Consider the following 17,509-nt stretch of genomic DNA (forward strand, 5'->3'; position numbering starts at 1 on the left):
GAGGAGTAACTCATAGCTGTACCATATTCTTTAAAAATAGGTGAGCTACTAAGTTAAATAACAAAAGAAATAAAGGAAGCTTCTAAGTCTCAGTATAGGTTTTAATGATTTTTTTCTTTTATACATATATGAATTATTTTCAATTTAAAAAGAAATGACTGCCAGTTTTATATTCAAAACAACTTAAACTTAAGAAGGGAAAATGTGTTATGGGGATATGATGGAATTTACTATTGAGAGCAGATTTTCCATTTCTCTTTATTAATGAATATAAATGGATTTCTGACTCATGTATTTTGAAGTTCTGCTGTTAGGTACATATACATAAAGGATTGTTACATCTTTTTGTAGACTTGACCCCTTTATCATTATATAATACCCCTCTTTATCTCAAATAATTTTCTTTGCTCCAAAGCGTGCTCTGACTAAATTAATATGGCTGCTGCTGCTGCTGCTAAGTCACTTCAGTCGTGTCCGACTCTGTGCGACCCCACAGACGGCAGCCCACCAGGCTCCCCCGTCCCTGGGATTCTCCAGGCAAGAACACTGGAGTGGGTTGCCATTTCCTTCTCCAATGCATGAAAGTGAAAAGTGAAAGTGAAGTCGCTCAGTCGTGTCTGACTCTAGCGACCTCATGGACCGCAGCCTACCAGGGTCCTCCATCCATGGGATTTTCCAGGCAAGAGTACTGAAGTGGGGTGCCATTGCCTTCTCCGAATATAGCTACATAAATAGATTATTTAGTATTTATATAGTTATTCAGATTATTTGCCTTCAAGTATAATTTGAATATGATTCATAGTACTAAAAAATTCATCACTAGCATAATTAAGGTATTATTTTTACCCAAATATAAAATATTGTAAAATTGTTTGGACTATAAAATATAATACAATTAGATCTTGAATAACATACTTTTTTAAAGTACATGAGACATAAGGGAAAAGTCCTAGGACCAGAAAAAGGAAAAGAATAACAATGGGATAGATAAGTGATTTAAAATCAGGGAGAGATGCTAGAGGAAAATGATAATATTAGCACATGGATCTAGAGCCCACTGGCAAGTCTTGGACCCCCCTCCCAAATTGAGAGAATCAAAAGAGAGGCTTTTATATTAAACCAAGACCCTTAGGGCTGCAGCTAGAGAAAGCCCACACACAACAATGAAGACCTAGCACAGTCAAAAATAACGAAAAATATTAGAAGAAAAATAAGATAGAGTTAAAACATCATTAACCCTAAGAAACTATCAAAATGATGACTGATAATTGCAAAAACATTTTAAAAGAATTTTAAAATAAAGTTTAGTTTATATAGTTGTTAGAATTAAAAAGTAAACAAAGCTTTAATCTTTGTTATTAAAAAGTAAGCATTTAAAATTTAAACGAGACATAATTGAATAGATATGTAATAAATCAAAACTTAGATCTAAGTTATACAAAATCTTGGAGAGAAAAATGATATCTAAAGCATCAGAGAGAAATTAAACAGATATTGATAATAGGCTAAAGGTCTAACGTACACCTAATCATTTCCAAAAGGGCAGAATGCAAAGAATGGAAGAGAGCTGCTATTCAAAGACAGTAAGGATTTCCCCAAACTGTTGAAAAACACCATTCCACAGAAATAGGAATAAAAAAAAAAAAAAAGAAATCCACACACACCAATGGATACATTATACTCCAAAATACCAAATATTAAAAGAAGAATTTTTTTTTTTTGCTACCTTGGGTCTTTGCTGCAGCACTTGGGCTCTTTGTTGTGGCACGTGGGCTTCTCTTGTGGCACAGGAGCTCTAGAGTACATGGACTCAGTAGTTGCACTGTGCAGGCTTCACCAATTACAGCATACAGATGCTGTAGTAGTGCTCTATTGGCTTCATTGTCCTGTAGCATGTGGGATCTTATTTCCCTGACCAGAGACTGAACAATGTCCAATGCATTGGAAAGTGGATTCTTAGCTACTGAACCACTAAGATACTCCCTAAAAGATTTTAAAAGCAGAAGAAAACAGTAAAGAACATATCATTTACAGAGAAATAAACCAATAGCATTATTAGAGATAGAGTCACTTCATAAGGATAAGGGAGGTATAATTCTAAACATGAAGCTTCTAATAAAATAACCTCTTAATATATGAGGCAAAAATTGGAAACTTGGTAAGTATTAAAATAGATATAAACATGCCTCTCAATTACTGATGTCAATCAGATAAAAAATTAGTTATAGAAAATTTGAACCCAAACCATAGTTTAATGGTAATATATAGAACTCTGAATTCAACAATTAGAGGACACATACTCTTTTCAAGCACACATGGAATATTATACAACTCACCCACGTACAAGGCCATGAAGTAAGGTTTCAAAAATTTCAAAGAAGTGATATCTGACAAATACTCTGAGCACAGTGGAGTGAAGTTAAAAATTAATAGCATAAATCTCAACTAAGACATAGAGACATATTCACATACACTTTTGAAAGTTAAAAAGTGCATTTTGTAAATTCCTCATGAACCAAATCATAATGGAAATCAAAGACATACTCAGAACTAAATAATTATGAAAATAATGCATAGTACAGAGCTTCCCAGGCCAGGCTAGTGATAAAGAATCCACCTGCCAATGCAAGAGATGCAAGAGACCCTGATTTGATCCCTGGGTCAAGAAGAACCCCAGAGAAAGAAATGGCAATCCACTCCAGTATTCTTGCCTGCAGAATCCCATGGACAGAGGAGCTTGGTAGGCAACAGTCCATGGGGTCGCAAAGAGTTGGGCACGACTGAGCACCCACACCGGAGAAGGCAACGGGACCCCCACTCCAGTACTCTTGCGTGGAAAATCCCATGGACAGAGGAGCCTGGTAGGCTGCAGTCCATGAGGTCGATAAGAGTCTGACACGACTGAGCGACTTCACTTTGACATTTCACTTTCACACATTGGAAAAGGAAATGGCAACCCACTCCAGTGTTCTTGCCTGGAGAATCCCAGGGACGGGGGAGCCTGGTGGGCTGCCGTCTATGGAGTTGCACAGAGTCCGACACGACTGAAGCGACTTAGCAGCAGCAGCAGCAGAGCACACACACACACACACACACACACATGCAATACATATTATGGAATGACACAAAAGTAGTACTTTGAGAGAAATTTGTGGTTTTTTCAAGTGTGTATCAAAGTTCATAAAACCTATGTGGAAATGGTACAAGGCCAATTGCACTATTGGTGGGTACTCAAAGTTGTAGGGATGTTGGGGAGTATAGTGTAAAAGAGTCTTTTGGAGGTAGTTTAATGCAGTGTTTTCCTAAGATTTTTGATTGTTCACTTTTTGATTCACTTTTTGATCACTTTTTAATGCAACCTACATTAAATAATTAATTTTGAGAAAAGTATAATATAAAAAGATATGTGTGGTAAAAATTAATTTTTATCAGTAAGTTGAGTATATATTATTTTTTTATAGCCAGAGAAACAAGAACTATGAGACTCTTTGTCGAAATAGATTGGGCAATGATTTATACGTAGAAAGGATGATGCAGACTATTAATGGAGCACCAAAAAATAAAGACGTTCAATGTGACAAAATCTTGAAAGAAGACAAAGGTAATTTATGTTATATTCTGCTTGGTAAATTACTATATTTTAATATACATCCACTGGGTCTGTTGATTAACAACTATTATAATGAAGTATATAAGGCAAAACGAAATGATTTGGCCAAATCACAATAGCTGGGTACTGTGATCTGCAACTTTCAAAATTTGACAATTTAGTTAATAAGTAATAAATACAGATTCAGAAGATTGGAATAGCATAATTATCAATCTTGATTTTTATACAAACTATATCATGGAACTTTGTACTCTTTACATATTAAGGGCAGATTTATGGCATCTTTATTTTCTCTTGTCCCACTCCCCTCCCAGATACAGTGGTGGTCTTAAAGACAGAAGCCTGCCTTCCTAGTGTGAGACCCTGGCCCTTGGTTCTAGAAGGAACAGAGCAGACCTTATTCTCAAAGAATTTGGCGTGTATGTTTTAACATGTCTAGGAGCTTCCTGGAATATTGACTCAAGGCTTTTGTCTTTTCTTGCCTAATTCAGAAAGACTATATTATGCTTATCACTATTAGAAAGTAACTCAAAGACATAGAAAGAAATAAAGAACACTGATAAAGGTAGCGACATAGGTAAACACAAAAGCCAGTATTATAATTTTGATTTGTAACTCCTGTGTTTTTGCAATGTGATTTAGAATAAATGCATTAAATAATAATTCTAAATCTATGCTACTGGGCATACAAAGTTGAAAGATATAATTTATGACATCAATTTAAAGTGGATGGGATTTAGCTGTATAGAAGCAGTTTATATAATGGAAGTAAGGTAGTATTATTTTAAAGTAGATTGTTAAAATTTTAAGAAATTAATTTTAATCCCCAAGGCAATCACCAAGAAATAACTTAAAAATTGCAGAAAAGAAAACTAGGAATAAGAATGATACACTATAAAAAATATCAAACACAAAAGAAGACAGTTATGGAGAATTTGAACAATATAGAAAGTGTATGACATAAGAAGACAAATTAAAAGCGTCAGAAGTCCTTCCTAAACAATTATTACTTTAAATAAGTGAATTAAAGACTCCAATTAAAGAGTAAAAGTTGGCAGGATGGATTTAAAAAAGACAGCAAACATCAAAAAATCTGTAAGAGAAAACCATGATCCATCTATGTGTTTTCTAACAAGAGACTGTTTTTTCCAGTTTTATTGAGAAATAATTGATATGCATCAATGTATAAGTACAGCATGATGGTTTGATTTACATGTATTGTGAAATGAGTACCACAACAGGTTTATTTAACATATAAACATTTTAAATAAAATGTTTATTTTTTAATGTTTAAATAAAATGTTTATATATCCATTTAAATAAAATGTTTATTTAAACATTTAGCATGTTTATTAACATGGAAGTTAAATAAACATATAGTTACAATAAAAAGAAAAGTTGCATGATATAAAATTAACACACAAAATTCATGTGTATTTCTACATACTACCAATGAGCAATCCAAAAAGGAAATTAAGAAAGTAATTTTGTTTCTAATAGCATCCAAAATAATAAATATAAGTCAGAATAATAAAATAAAAATAAATATATGTCAGAATAATAAAATATGTCAATAAATTTAATTAAGGAGATGAAAAACTTGTACACTGATAACTATAAAACATTGCTGAAAAATGTAAAGGATACCTAAGTAAATGGGAATACATTCTGTATTTATGAATTGACTTAAGATTATTAAGATATGAATACCACCCAGAATAATGCCAAAGACTTTGAAATTTTTTTTTTTTATTTTTGCTTCTTGGTCATGCTGTAAGCCAGATGGGATCTTAGTTCCCTGATCAGGGATGAACCTGCACCCGCTATAGTAGAAGCACAGAGTCTTAACCACAGGACTGCCAGGGAAGTACCCCCAAAGACTTCATTGCAACAACAGGAAAAAAAACCATCCTAAAATTTATGCAGAATATCAAGGGATCCCCAAGTAGCAAAAACAATCTTGACAAAGAACAGAGTTAGAGACCTCATACTTCCTGGTTTAAAAACTTGCTATAAAGTTATGATCAAAATAGGTTGTACCAGCATATAGATAGATATATAAACCAGAAGAATAGAATAGGGATCCCAGAAATAACCCTCAGATATATAGTTAAGTGATTTTTGATGAAGGTGCCAAGACCGTCAGCTGGTGCTGGGGAAACTAGATAGCCACATGTGAAGAATAAAGTTGGATTCAGACCTCATATTATATGGAAAAATTAACTCAAAAGTGTTGTTAAGTTTAGTCGCTCAGTTGTGTCCGACTCTTTGTGACCCCATGGACTGCAGCACACCAGGTGTCCCTGTCCATCACTAACTCCTTGAGCTTACTCAAACTCATGTCCATCGAGTTGGTGATGCCATCCAACTATCTCATCCTCTGTCATCCCCTTCTCCTCCTGACTTCAATCTTTCCCAGCATCAGGGTCTTTTCAAATGAGTCAGTTCTTCCCATCAGGTGGCTAAAGTATTGGAGTTTCAGCTTCAACATCAGTCTTTCCAATGAATATTCAGGACTGATTTCCTTTAGGATGGACTGGTTGGATCTCCTTGCACTCCAAGGGACTCTCAAGAGTCTTCTCCAACACCACAGTTCAAAAGCATCAATTCTTCAGCCCTCAGCTTTCTTTATAGTCCAACTCTCACATCCATACATGACCACTGGAAAAACAATAGCCTTGACTAGACGGACCTTTGTTGGCAAAGTAATGTCTCTGCTTTTTAATATGCTGTCTAGGTTGGTCATAACTTTTCTTCCAAGGAGCAAGTATCTTTTAATTTCATGGTGCAGTCACCATCTGCAGTCATTTGGGGGCCCCCCAAAAATAAAGTCTCTCACTGTTTCCATTGTTTGCCCATCTATTTCCCATGAAGTGATGGGACCGGATGCCATGATCTTCATTTTCTGAATGTTGAGCTTTAAGCCAACTTTTTCACTCTCCACTTTCACTTTCATCAAGAGGCTTTTTAGTTCCTCTTCACTTTCTGCCATAAGGGTGGTGTCATCTCCATATCTGAGGTTATTGATATTTCTCCCGGCAATCTTGATTCCAGCTTGTGTTTCTTCCAGTCCAGCGTTTCTCATGATGTTTCCTTTGGTATCTCTAATTTTCCTGAAGAGATGTCTAGTCTTTCCCATTCTACTGTTTTCCTCCATTTCTTTGCATTAATCACTGAGGAAGGCTTTCTTATCTCTCCTTGCTATTCTTTGAAACTCTGCATTCAAATGAGTACATCTTTGCTTTTCTCCTTTGCCTTTCACTTCTCTTATTTTCACAGCTATTTGTAAGGTCTCCTGAGAAAACCATTTTGTCTTTTTGCATTTCTTTTTCTTGGGGATAGTCTTGATCCCTGCTTCCTGTACAATGTCATGAACCTCCATCCATAGTTCTTCAGGCACACTATCAGATCTAATCCCTTGAATCTATTTGTCACTTCCACTGTATAACTGTAAGGGATTTGATTTAGGTCATATCATAGTGGTCTAGTGTTTTTCCCTATTTTATCCAATTTAAGACTGAATTTGGCAATAAGGAGTTCATGATGTGAGCCACAGTCAGCTCCTGGTCTTGTTTTTGCTGACTGTATAGAGCTTCTCCATCTTTGGCTGCAAAGAATGTAATCAGTCTGATTTCACTATTGACCATCTGGTGATGTCCACATGTAGTCTTCTCTTGTGTTGTTGGAAGATGGTGTTTGCTATGACCAGTGCATTCTCTTGGCAAAATGCTATTAGCCTTTGCCCTTCTTCCTTCTGTACTCCAAGGCCAAATTTGCTTGTTACTCCAGCTATCTCTTCCTATTTTTGCATTCCAATCCCATATAATGAAAAGGACGTCTTTTTTTGGTGTTATTTCTAGAAGGTCTTGTAGGTCTTCATAGAACCATTCAATGTCAGCTTCTTCAGCATTACTGGTAGGGCATAGTCTTAGACTACTGTGATAGTGAATGGTTTGACTTGGAAACAAACAGAGATCATTCTGTTGTTTTTGAGATTACATCCAAGTACTGCATTTTGGACTCTTTTGTTAACTATGATGGCTACTCCATTTCTTCTAAGGGATTCTTGCCCATAGTAGTAGATAATAACGGTCACCTGAGTTAAATTCACCCATTCAAGTCCATTTGCTGATTCCTAAAATGTTGATGTTCACTCTTGCCATCTCCTGATTGACCACTTCCAATTTGCCTTGATTCATGAACCTAACATTCCAGGTTCCTATGCAACACTGCTCTTTACAGCCTTGGGCTTTACTTCCATCACCAGTCACATCCACAACTGGGTGTTTCTTTGGCTCTGTCTCTTCATTCTTTCTGGAGTTATTTCTCCACTGGTCTCCAGTAGCATATTGGGCACCTCCTGACCTGGGGAGTTCATCTTTCAGTGTCCTAACTTTTTGCTTTTTCATACTGTTCATGAGGTTCTTAAGGCAAGAATAGTGAAGTGGTTTGCCATTTCCTTCTCCAGTGGACCATGTTTTGTCAGAACTCTCCAACATGACCTGTCCATCTTGGGTGGCCCTACATGGCATGGCTCATAGTTTCATTGAGTTAGACAAGGCTGTGGTCCATGTGATCAGATTGGTTTTCTGTGATTCTGGTTTTCATTTCTTCTGCCCTCTGATCAGTCAGTCAGTTCAGTCGCTCAGTCGTGTCTGACTCTTTGCAACCCCATAAAACACAGCACGCCAGGCCTCCCTGTCCATCACCCACTCCTCGAGTTTACCCAAACTCATGTCCATTGAGTCGGTGATGCCATCTAACCATCTCAACCTCTGTCGTCCCCTTCTCCTCCTGCCTTAAATCTTTTCCAACATCAGGGTCTTTTCAAATGAGTCAGCTCTTTGCATCAGGTGGCCAAAGTATTGGAGCCTCAGCTTCAACATCAGTCCTTCCAATGAACACCCAGGACTGATCTCCTTTAGGAGGGACTGGTTGGATCTCCTTGCAGTCCAAGGGACTCTCTCAAGAGTCTTCTCCAGCACCACAGTTCAAAAGTATCAATTCTTCTGTGCTCAGCTTTCTTTATAATCCAACTCTCATATCTATGACTACTGGAAAAACCATAGCCTTGACTAGACTGACCTTTGTTGACAAAGTAATGTCTCTGCTTTTTAACATGCTGTCTAGGTTGGTCATAACTTGCCTTCCAAGAAGTAAGTGTCTTTTAATTTCATGGCTGCAGTCACCATCTGCAGTAATTTTGGAGCCCAAAAAAATAAAGTCAGCCACTGTTTGCACTGTTTCACCATCTATTTGCCATGAAGTGATAGGAGAAGGGTAAAAGACTTATGGAAGCTTCCTGATGGGAAAGACTGACTGAGGGGGAAACTGGGTCTTGTTCTGATGGGAGGGGCCATGCTCAGTAAATCTTCAATCCAATTTTCTGTTGATAGGCGGGGCTGTGTTCCCTCCCTGTTATTTGACCTGAGGCCAAACTATGGTGGAGGTGATAAAAATAATTTTGACCTACTTTGAAAGGTCCCATGCTTGCACTGTTGCACTCAGTGCCCCCAACCCTGCAGCAGGCCACCACCAACCCGTGCCTCCACTGGAGACTCCTGGACACTCATCGGCAACTCTGGGTCAGTCTCTTGTGGGGTCACTGCTCCCTTCTTCTGGGTCCTGGTGCACACAAGGTTTTGTTTGTGCCCTCCAAGAGTCTGTTTCCCCATTCTTGTGTAAGTTCTGGCAGCTCTATGGTGGGGTTAATGGCGACTTCCTCCAAGAGGACTTATGCCATAGCCAGGTCTACTGCACCCATAACCCCTGCAGCAATGTACTGCTGACCCGTACCTCTGCAAGAGACATTCAAACACAGTTCTGTCTCAGTCTCTGTGGGGTCTCTGGGTCCTGGTGCATACAAGGTTTGTTTGAGCCCTCTGAGTGTCTCTGGCAAGTATATAGTTTGATTCTATATGTGATTTCACCCCTCCTACTGTCTTGCTGGGGCTTCTCCTTTGCCCTTGGACGTGAGATAAGAGCCAAAATTATAAAACTCTTAAAAAATTTGAGGTAGATATTTTTGCCTTTGCCTTGACAGTAGATTCTTAGATATGACACTGGAATCATTGTGAACAAAAGAAAAAATACTGAGCTGCATCAAAATTAAAAGCTTTGTCCATCAAATAGCTATCAAAAAAGTGAAAGGACAACTTACATGATGGAATAAGATATTTGCAAATCCTATTTCTCTTAAGGTCTAGTATCCAGACTATATACAAAACACTTATAATCCAAGAACCAGAAGACAACAGAATAAAACAGTGGGCATAAAACTTGAACTTGTTTTCCAAAGGAAGAAAACAAATGACCAACAAGCAGAAGAAAATATGTTAAACACCATTAGTCATTAGAGAATACAGTAAAGACCACAATGAGTTGCTACTTCTCCCACATTAAATGGCTATAATTAAAAAGAACAAACCAGAGGACAAGCATTGACAAAGAAGTTGATAAATTGAAGCTCCCATACAGTGCTGCTGGGAATGTAAAATGGTTCAGCTGCTCTGGAAAATAGTTTGGTAATTCCTCAAATAATGAGAAAGACTTTCCTTATGACTCAGCAGTTCCACTCCTAGGTATATACCTCATAGAATTGAAACTAGGTACTCAAATACATGTACACACAAGTTCTTGAAAGCAATACTTACCACAGTCAAAAAGTAGAAACAACTGAAATGTCAATCAGTGAATGAATGAACAGACAAAGTGTGTAAATACATATGTGAAGTGAGTGAAAGTCTCTCAGTCATGTTTGAGTCTTTGTGACCCCATGGACTACACAGTCCATGGAATTCTCCAAGCCAGAATACTGGAGTGGGTAACCTTTCCCTTCTCCAGGGGATCTTCCCAACCCAGGGATTGAACCCAGGTCTCCTATATTGCAGGTGGATTCTTTACCACCTGAGCCACAATGAAAGCCCAAGAATACTGGTGTGGGTAGCCTATCCCTTCTCCAGTGGATCTTCCTGACTCAGGAATCGAACTGGGGTCTCCTGCATTGCAGACAGATTCTTCACCAACTGAGCTATCAGGAAGACTCGTAAATACATATAATGGAATATAATTCAGTCACAAAAGGAATAAAGTACCTTCTCTGAGAAACTACCCCTCTTCTACCCTGGAATATGTCAAAAATTTCTACTCTGGAGAGGACAAAATAGAGGCTCTTTAGATGGAGAATACCAGGCACAGATCAAGACATGGGTTGTTGTTGTTCAGTCACTGAGTCATTCTTTGTGACCCCATGAACAGCACCATGCCAGGCTTCCCTGTCCTTCACTATCTGCTGGAGTTTGCTCAAATTCATGTCCACTGAGTCAGTGATGTTTTGTAAAAAACATCCTCTGTCGCCCCTCTCTCCTCCTGCCCTCAATCTTTCCCAGCATCAGAGTCTTTTCCAGTGAGTCAGCTCTATGTATCAGGTGGCCAAAATATTGGAGCTTCAGCTTCAGCATCAGTCCTGCCAATGAATATTCAAGGTGGATTTCCTTTAGGATTAACTGGTTTGATCTCCTTGCAGTCCAAGGGACTCTCAAGAGTCTTCTCCAGCTCCACAGTTCAAAAGCATCAATTCTTTGGCTCTCAGCCTTCTTTATGACCCAACTCTCACATCTGTACATGACTACTGGAAAAACCATAGCTGACTATACAATGGATACTTAAGCAAAACAAACAAACAAAAAAACTACAAAAAAACCCCAAACAAATACCCCCAATGCATACTGAATTCTATACACAGAGAGTCCCTGAAATCCTATCCTCCCTCATAGAAGGCTTATAAAACCATAGGTAGCCAGATTCTTAATTATACTTTATCTGGATGTACCAACAGTTAATTTATTCATTTGCCTACTGAAAGGCATCTTGATTGTTTCAAGTTTTGGCACTTATCAGTAAGGCTGGTATAAATATCTATGTGCAAGTTTTTGTGTAGATATAGGTTTTTAAGTCCTTTGGGTAAATATTGAGGAGTGTGATTATTAGATTGTATGGAAACAGTATTTTTATTTATTTATTTTTAATAGCCACACTGCCTTCTAAAGTGATTGTACCATTACCAGCAGTGATGGAGAGTTACTGTGGTTTCACATCCTCACTAGCATTTCGTGTTGTCAGTATTCCAGATTTTGACCATTCTAGTAGTGTGCAGTGGTAACTTATTTTTGTTTGTTTGGGTGGGGGTTGGCTATGCTGCATGGCTTGGGGAATTCTGGTTCACCAATTAGGAATCAAACCCTGATCCCCACAGTGAAAGTGCCAAGTCCCAACCACTGGATCACAGGGAATTCCCCTCATTTTTTGTTTTAACTTATTTTCCCATGATGACATATGATAAGGAGTATATTTTCCTATACTTACTTGCCACCTGTATGCCTTTTTATTTGGATGAGATATCTGTTAAGTTCTTTGGCCCATTTTAAAATTTGGTTGTTTGTTTTCTTATTGTTAAGGATCAAAAGATATTTGTATATTTTAGACAACAGTCCTTTTTCAATTGTATCTTTAGCAAATGTTTTCTTCCAGTGTGTGGCTTGTCTTGCTATTCTCTTGACATTTTCTTTTACAGAGCAGACATTTTTAATTTTAATGAAACCCAGATTATCAATTATTGCTTAATAGATTGTACTTTTGCTGTTGTTTCTAAAAAGTTATTGCCATACTCAAGGTCATCTAAATTTTTGCCTATATTTTCTTCTATGAGTTTTCTAGTTTTGCCTTTTACTTTTAGGTTTAAAACAAGTTTTTAGTTAATTTTCCTGAAGGATGTAAGATCTGTATCTAGATTAATTTTTTTTTTTTTTTTGCACTTGGATGTCCGGTTTGTTCCAGCACCATTTGTTGAAAAGCCTATCTTTGCTTCATCTATTTTTGTTCCTTTGACAGAGATTAGCTGACTATGTTAATGTCAGTGTTTTTCTGAGCTCTCTATTCTGTTCCGTGCACATTATCTTGATTACTGTAGCAGTGTAGTAAGTCTTCAGGTTGAGTAGTGTCAGTGCTCCTATTTTGTTCTTTGTCTTCAATATTGTGCTGGCTTTTCTGGTCTTTTGTCCCTTTATGTAAACTTTAGAATCAGTTCCTTTTTGTCAATTCACTTCTTTTTTAATTGGAGGAAAACTGCTTTACAATGTTGTGTTGGTTTCTTTCTGGAAGCATGAGGTCTTCTGCCAGCATTTAGTAGGTGTTCTGTAGGAGTTGTTCCACATGCAGAAGTATTTTTGATGTATTTGTGGGGAGGAAGATGATCTCCACGTCTTACTCCTCCACCATCTTGAGAGTCTCCCCTAGAATCTGTTTGTTAATATGCACAAAGTAACTTGCTTAGATTTGATTGAAATTGCATTGAATCTACAGATCAATTTGGGCAGGACAGGCATCATGACAATGCTGAGTTGTCATGCTATCAATAAACATGGAATATCTCTCCATTTATTTCATTCTTTAATTTTGTTCATCAGAGTTTTGTAGTCTTCCTTACGTTTTGTACATATTTTGTTAGACTTATTCCTACTTCGCTTTTGGGTGCTAATGTAGATCATATTGTTTCAAATTTCAAATTCCTTTGTTCATCGTTAATATATAGCAAAGAGATTGATTTTTGCATAGTGTTAACCTTGTACCCTGAAACTTTGCTGTAATCACTTAGTAGTTCAGTAGTTTTTTTGTTAATTCTTTCAGGTTTTCTATATAGATGATTATGTCATCTGAGTTGAAAAACAGTTTATTTATTCCTTTCCATTCTGTACTTCTTTTATTAGCATTTACTTTTTCTTATCTTACTGCATTAGCTTGGACTTCCAGTATGATGTTGAAAGGAGTGGTAAGAGGAGACATCTTTGCCTTGTCCTGATCTTAGTGAAATATTTTCTAGTTTCTAGAAGAAACTCATTGGGTTTTGTAGGTGTTCTTTATCAAGTTGAGGAAGTTCCACCTCTATTCCTAGTTTACTGCAAGTTTTTATCATGAATGAGTGTTGGATTTTGCCAAGTGCCTTTTCTGAATCTGTTGATATGACCAAGTCATTTTTCTTCTTTGGCCTGATATTATGGATTACATCAATCAATTTTCCAGTGTTGAACTAGTGTTGCATATCTGGGAGAAACTCCACTTAGTTGTGGTGTGTAATTCTCTTTATATATTGTTGGATTTGATTGCTAACATTTTGTAGAGGATTCTTGCATCTATGTTCATGAAAGTTATTGGTCTGCCATCTTCCTTTCTTATAGTCTGTTTCTGGTATTGGAGTAATGCTGGCCTCAAAGTATGAGTTAAGTATTCCCTCTATTTCTATCTTCTGAAAGATGTTACAGGGAATTGGTGCAATTTTCTCCTTAAATTATTAGTAGAATTCAATACCTGTATCTGAGCCCAGTGCTTTTAGTTTTGGAAGATTATTAATTATGACTCCATTTCCTTAATCGAGATAGGGCTATACAGATTGTCTATTCTTTCTTGTGTGAGTTTTGGCAGACTGTGTCTTTCAAGGAATTGGTCAGTTTCATCAAGATTGTCAAATCTATTGGGATAGTTTGTTCATAGTGTTCCTTTGTTATCTTTTTAATGTTCATGGAATCTGCAGGGACATCCTCTCTTTCTCATATGATATTAGTACTTTTTTCTTAGCTCAGGGAATTCTAAAGGGGAAAGAATATAAAAGAGAATGGATATATGTGTGTATATAACCTATTCACTTTGCTATACACCTGAAACTAACACAACCTTGTAAATCAACTATACTCCAATTGGAATTTTTAAAACCAATGCTACAGTTTATACTAAAGAATTTGACAAAGATCAAGTAAATATTGAGACTATGGATCAATAGAAGAGATGGAAATTTTAAAAAGTGCCTTTGCCACTGATGAAGCTAATTGAAACATGTAGCCTTTCATCCACAGCTGAGTGGACTTGCTATTTCTTCCCTTCAGAAGAATACCAACAATAATTGGCACAGCTAGAAAGCGCAGACCTTCTGTGCATGGGTGAGAACAGATGAGAATTCATGCTTTCTGCAAATGAGCAGACTTAACAGAAGAATCCAGAAGTGGCCAAATTGTAATTCCATCTCCTAAACTTTCCTGTAGGATTAGTCATTTCTCTTTGCCTGGTAATGTATGAATAAAGGACATAGAGAAGCCAGAAATGTCAATTTAGCTGAAGTTGCCTCTGTAAAGATTTAGAAAAACTGACAAAAAGTTTCCTACCTAACAGTCCACATGCAATACTTTATTATAGAAGTTGCATTTCAAATAAATGGATAATTCAATGAATGTATTAGTGTTCCTGGCTAACTTTTTAAAATACAGTTAAATTCTAAAAGTTGGTACATTTCATAAAGACAGTTTGTTTTCTATGTATATTATATAGTATAGTAAAAACTCTTTTAAGAAGTATGTGTGATATGAGATCATTTTAATTAAAAAATGCATATGTATTTATTCATGTGCTAACACATATATATTTATGTCAATCTGGAAGGACATGCATGAAAATGTTACCAGTTGTTTCTAGGTTATGGAAATGTAAGTCTTATTTACCTTTTCTTTTACAGTAATCACATCTTTTTACTCAGCTAAAATAAAATTATTTTTCTATTAATGTTATATGGCCAATTGTTATTATAGCCTGAATTAAACCAGTAGATAGAAACAATGTTTTAAAACTTTTAAAAACTATTTACACAATCTTACACTCAGAAATACTCAAAACTTAGGTATAGTTAGGAATACCATTTTTCTGATAGTAGCTAAAATAAGATTTCAATTGTGTATGATAGTATAGAATTAGGAAGTCACAATCCTGATTTATTATTCTAATGTACATAATTATGGCATGTACATAGTACCTATTTCCTAGGTTTTCTGTTTCTTAGGTTAATTATATTTTATCCAATGAACAAATGTAATGATGTTACCAAAACTAAAATTGGGGCTTCCCTGGTGGCTCAGTACTCTTGCCTGGAAAATTCCATGGATGGAGGAGCCTGGTAGGCTGCAGTCCATGGGGTCGCTAAGAGTTGGACACGACTGAGTGACTTCACTTTCACTTTTCACTTCCATGCATTGGAGAAGGAAAGGGCAACCCACTCCAGTGTTCTTGCCTGGAGAATCCCAGGGACGGGGGAGCCTGGTGGGCTGCCATCTATGGGGTCGCACAGAGTCAGACACGACTGAAGTGACTTAGCATTAGCATGGTGGCTCAGATGGTACAGAATCTGCCTGCAATGCTGGAGACCTGGGCTTGATCCCAGAGTTGGGAAGATCACTGGCTACCCACTCCAGTTTTCTGACCTGGAGAATGCCATGGACAGAGGAGCCTGGCAAGCTACAATCCATGGGCATCATTAACTATTTCTTGCCATTGCTGTAAAACAATAGTTTTTTCCCTGAACAATAGATATTCTTACCTTAGATTTTGCTTTAGCTAGCTGTATATAAGCTAAAATATTATAATTTGGTTTAAAGTAATGTTTACCTTCCTTTTCTTTATTTAGGTATAATGTCCACGGCTTGGGATTTGTATGATTCTTACAATGCTATGGAACTTTCATCTTTACCACCAAAACGGTCTATGATTGACTCAAGTAGTAAAGCAAATGTACCTACAAAAGACTGGGAACAAACGGTGGCAGGGAGTAATTTAGAAAAAAGTAAGATTTCATTTATTTCAGTTTTTTAAAAATTGGGATAATTGAATTAAAACATTAGATTAGTTTCAAGCGTGCAACATAATTATTTGATCTTTGTGTACACTACAAAGTGATCACCACAATAAGTCTAGTTACTGTCACTCTATAAACTTCCCTCTCTAGCCATTTCACTTACCCTCAACCTCCTTCCCCTCTAATACCCATCAATTTGTTTATGAGTTTTGTTTTTATTTTTTTTATTCTGCATATGAGTGAAATCATACAGTATTTGTCTTTCTCTCTCTGTTTTATTTCACTTAACATTGTTGTTCAGTTGCTCAGTTGTGTCCAACTCTTTGCAACCCCATGGACTACAGCACACCAGGCTTCCCTGTCCTTTACCAACTCCCCGGGCTTGCTCAAACTCATGTCCATTGAGTCAGTGATGCCATCCAACCATCTCATCCTCTGTCATCCCCTTCTCCTGCCTTCACACTTTCCCAGCATCAGGGTCTTATTTCTAATGAGTCGGCTCTTCTCATAAGGTGGCCAGAGTATTGGAGCTTCAGTTCCAGCATCAGTCCTTCCAGTGAATATTCAGGGTTGATTTCTTTTAGGATGGACTGGTTTGATCTCCTTGCTGTCCAAGGGATTCTCAAGAGTCTTCTCCAACACCAAACTTCAAAAGCATCAATTCTTCACTGTGTACAGCCTTCTTTATGATTCAGTTCTTACATCTGTACGTGACTACTGGAAAAACTATAGCTTTGACTAGACGGACCTTTGTTGGCAAAGTAATGTCTGTGCTGTTTAGGTTGGTCATGGTTTTTCTTCCAAGGAGCAAGTGTCTTTTAATTTCATCGCTGCAGTCACCATCTGCAGTGATTTTGGAGCCCAAGAAAATAAAGCCTGTCACTGTTTCCATTGTTTCCCTATCTATTTGCCATGAAGTGATGGGACCGGATGCCATGATCTTAGTTTTCTGAATGTTGAATTTTAAGCCAGCTTTTTCCCTCTCTCTTTCACCTTCATCAAGAGCCTCTTTAGTTCCTCTTCACTTTCTGCCATAAGAATGGCGTCATCTGCATATCTGAGGTTATTGCTGTTTCTCCTGGCAATCTTGATTCTGCTTGTGCTTTATCCAGCCTGGCATTTCACATGATGTTATCTGCATATAGGTTATATAAGCAGAGTGACAATATACATCCTTGACGAACTCCTTTCCCAATTTAGAGCCAGTCCGTTGTTCCATGTCTGGTTCTAAC

At 37.2% G+C, this 17,509-nt stretch overlaps 1 protein-coding gene across 1 annotated transcript in view; it reads left to right on the forward strand.

The window, feature by feature from the left end:
• The window catches only part of DNAI4 (dynein axonemal intermediate chain 4), a 99,788-nt gene that overhangs the window by 37,566 nt on the left and 44,713 nt on the right, over positions 1 to 17,509 (forward strand). Inside the window, 2 exon segments of the mRNA XM_002686332.7 lie at positions 3,462 to 3,601; positions 16,110 to 16,265. Of these exon segments, the coding sequence (XP_002686378.3) occupies positions 3,462 to 3,601; positions 16,110 to 16,265 (296 nt within the window).

The sequence above is a fragment of the Bos taurus genome, chromosome 3 (assembly GCF_002263795.3).
Source record: "Bos taurus isolate L1 Dominette 01449 registration number 42190680 breed Hereford chromosome 3, ARS-UCD2.0, whole genome shotgun sequence".
NCBI lineage: Eukaryota > Metazoa > Chordata > Mammalia > Artiodactyla > Bovidae > Bos > Bos taurus.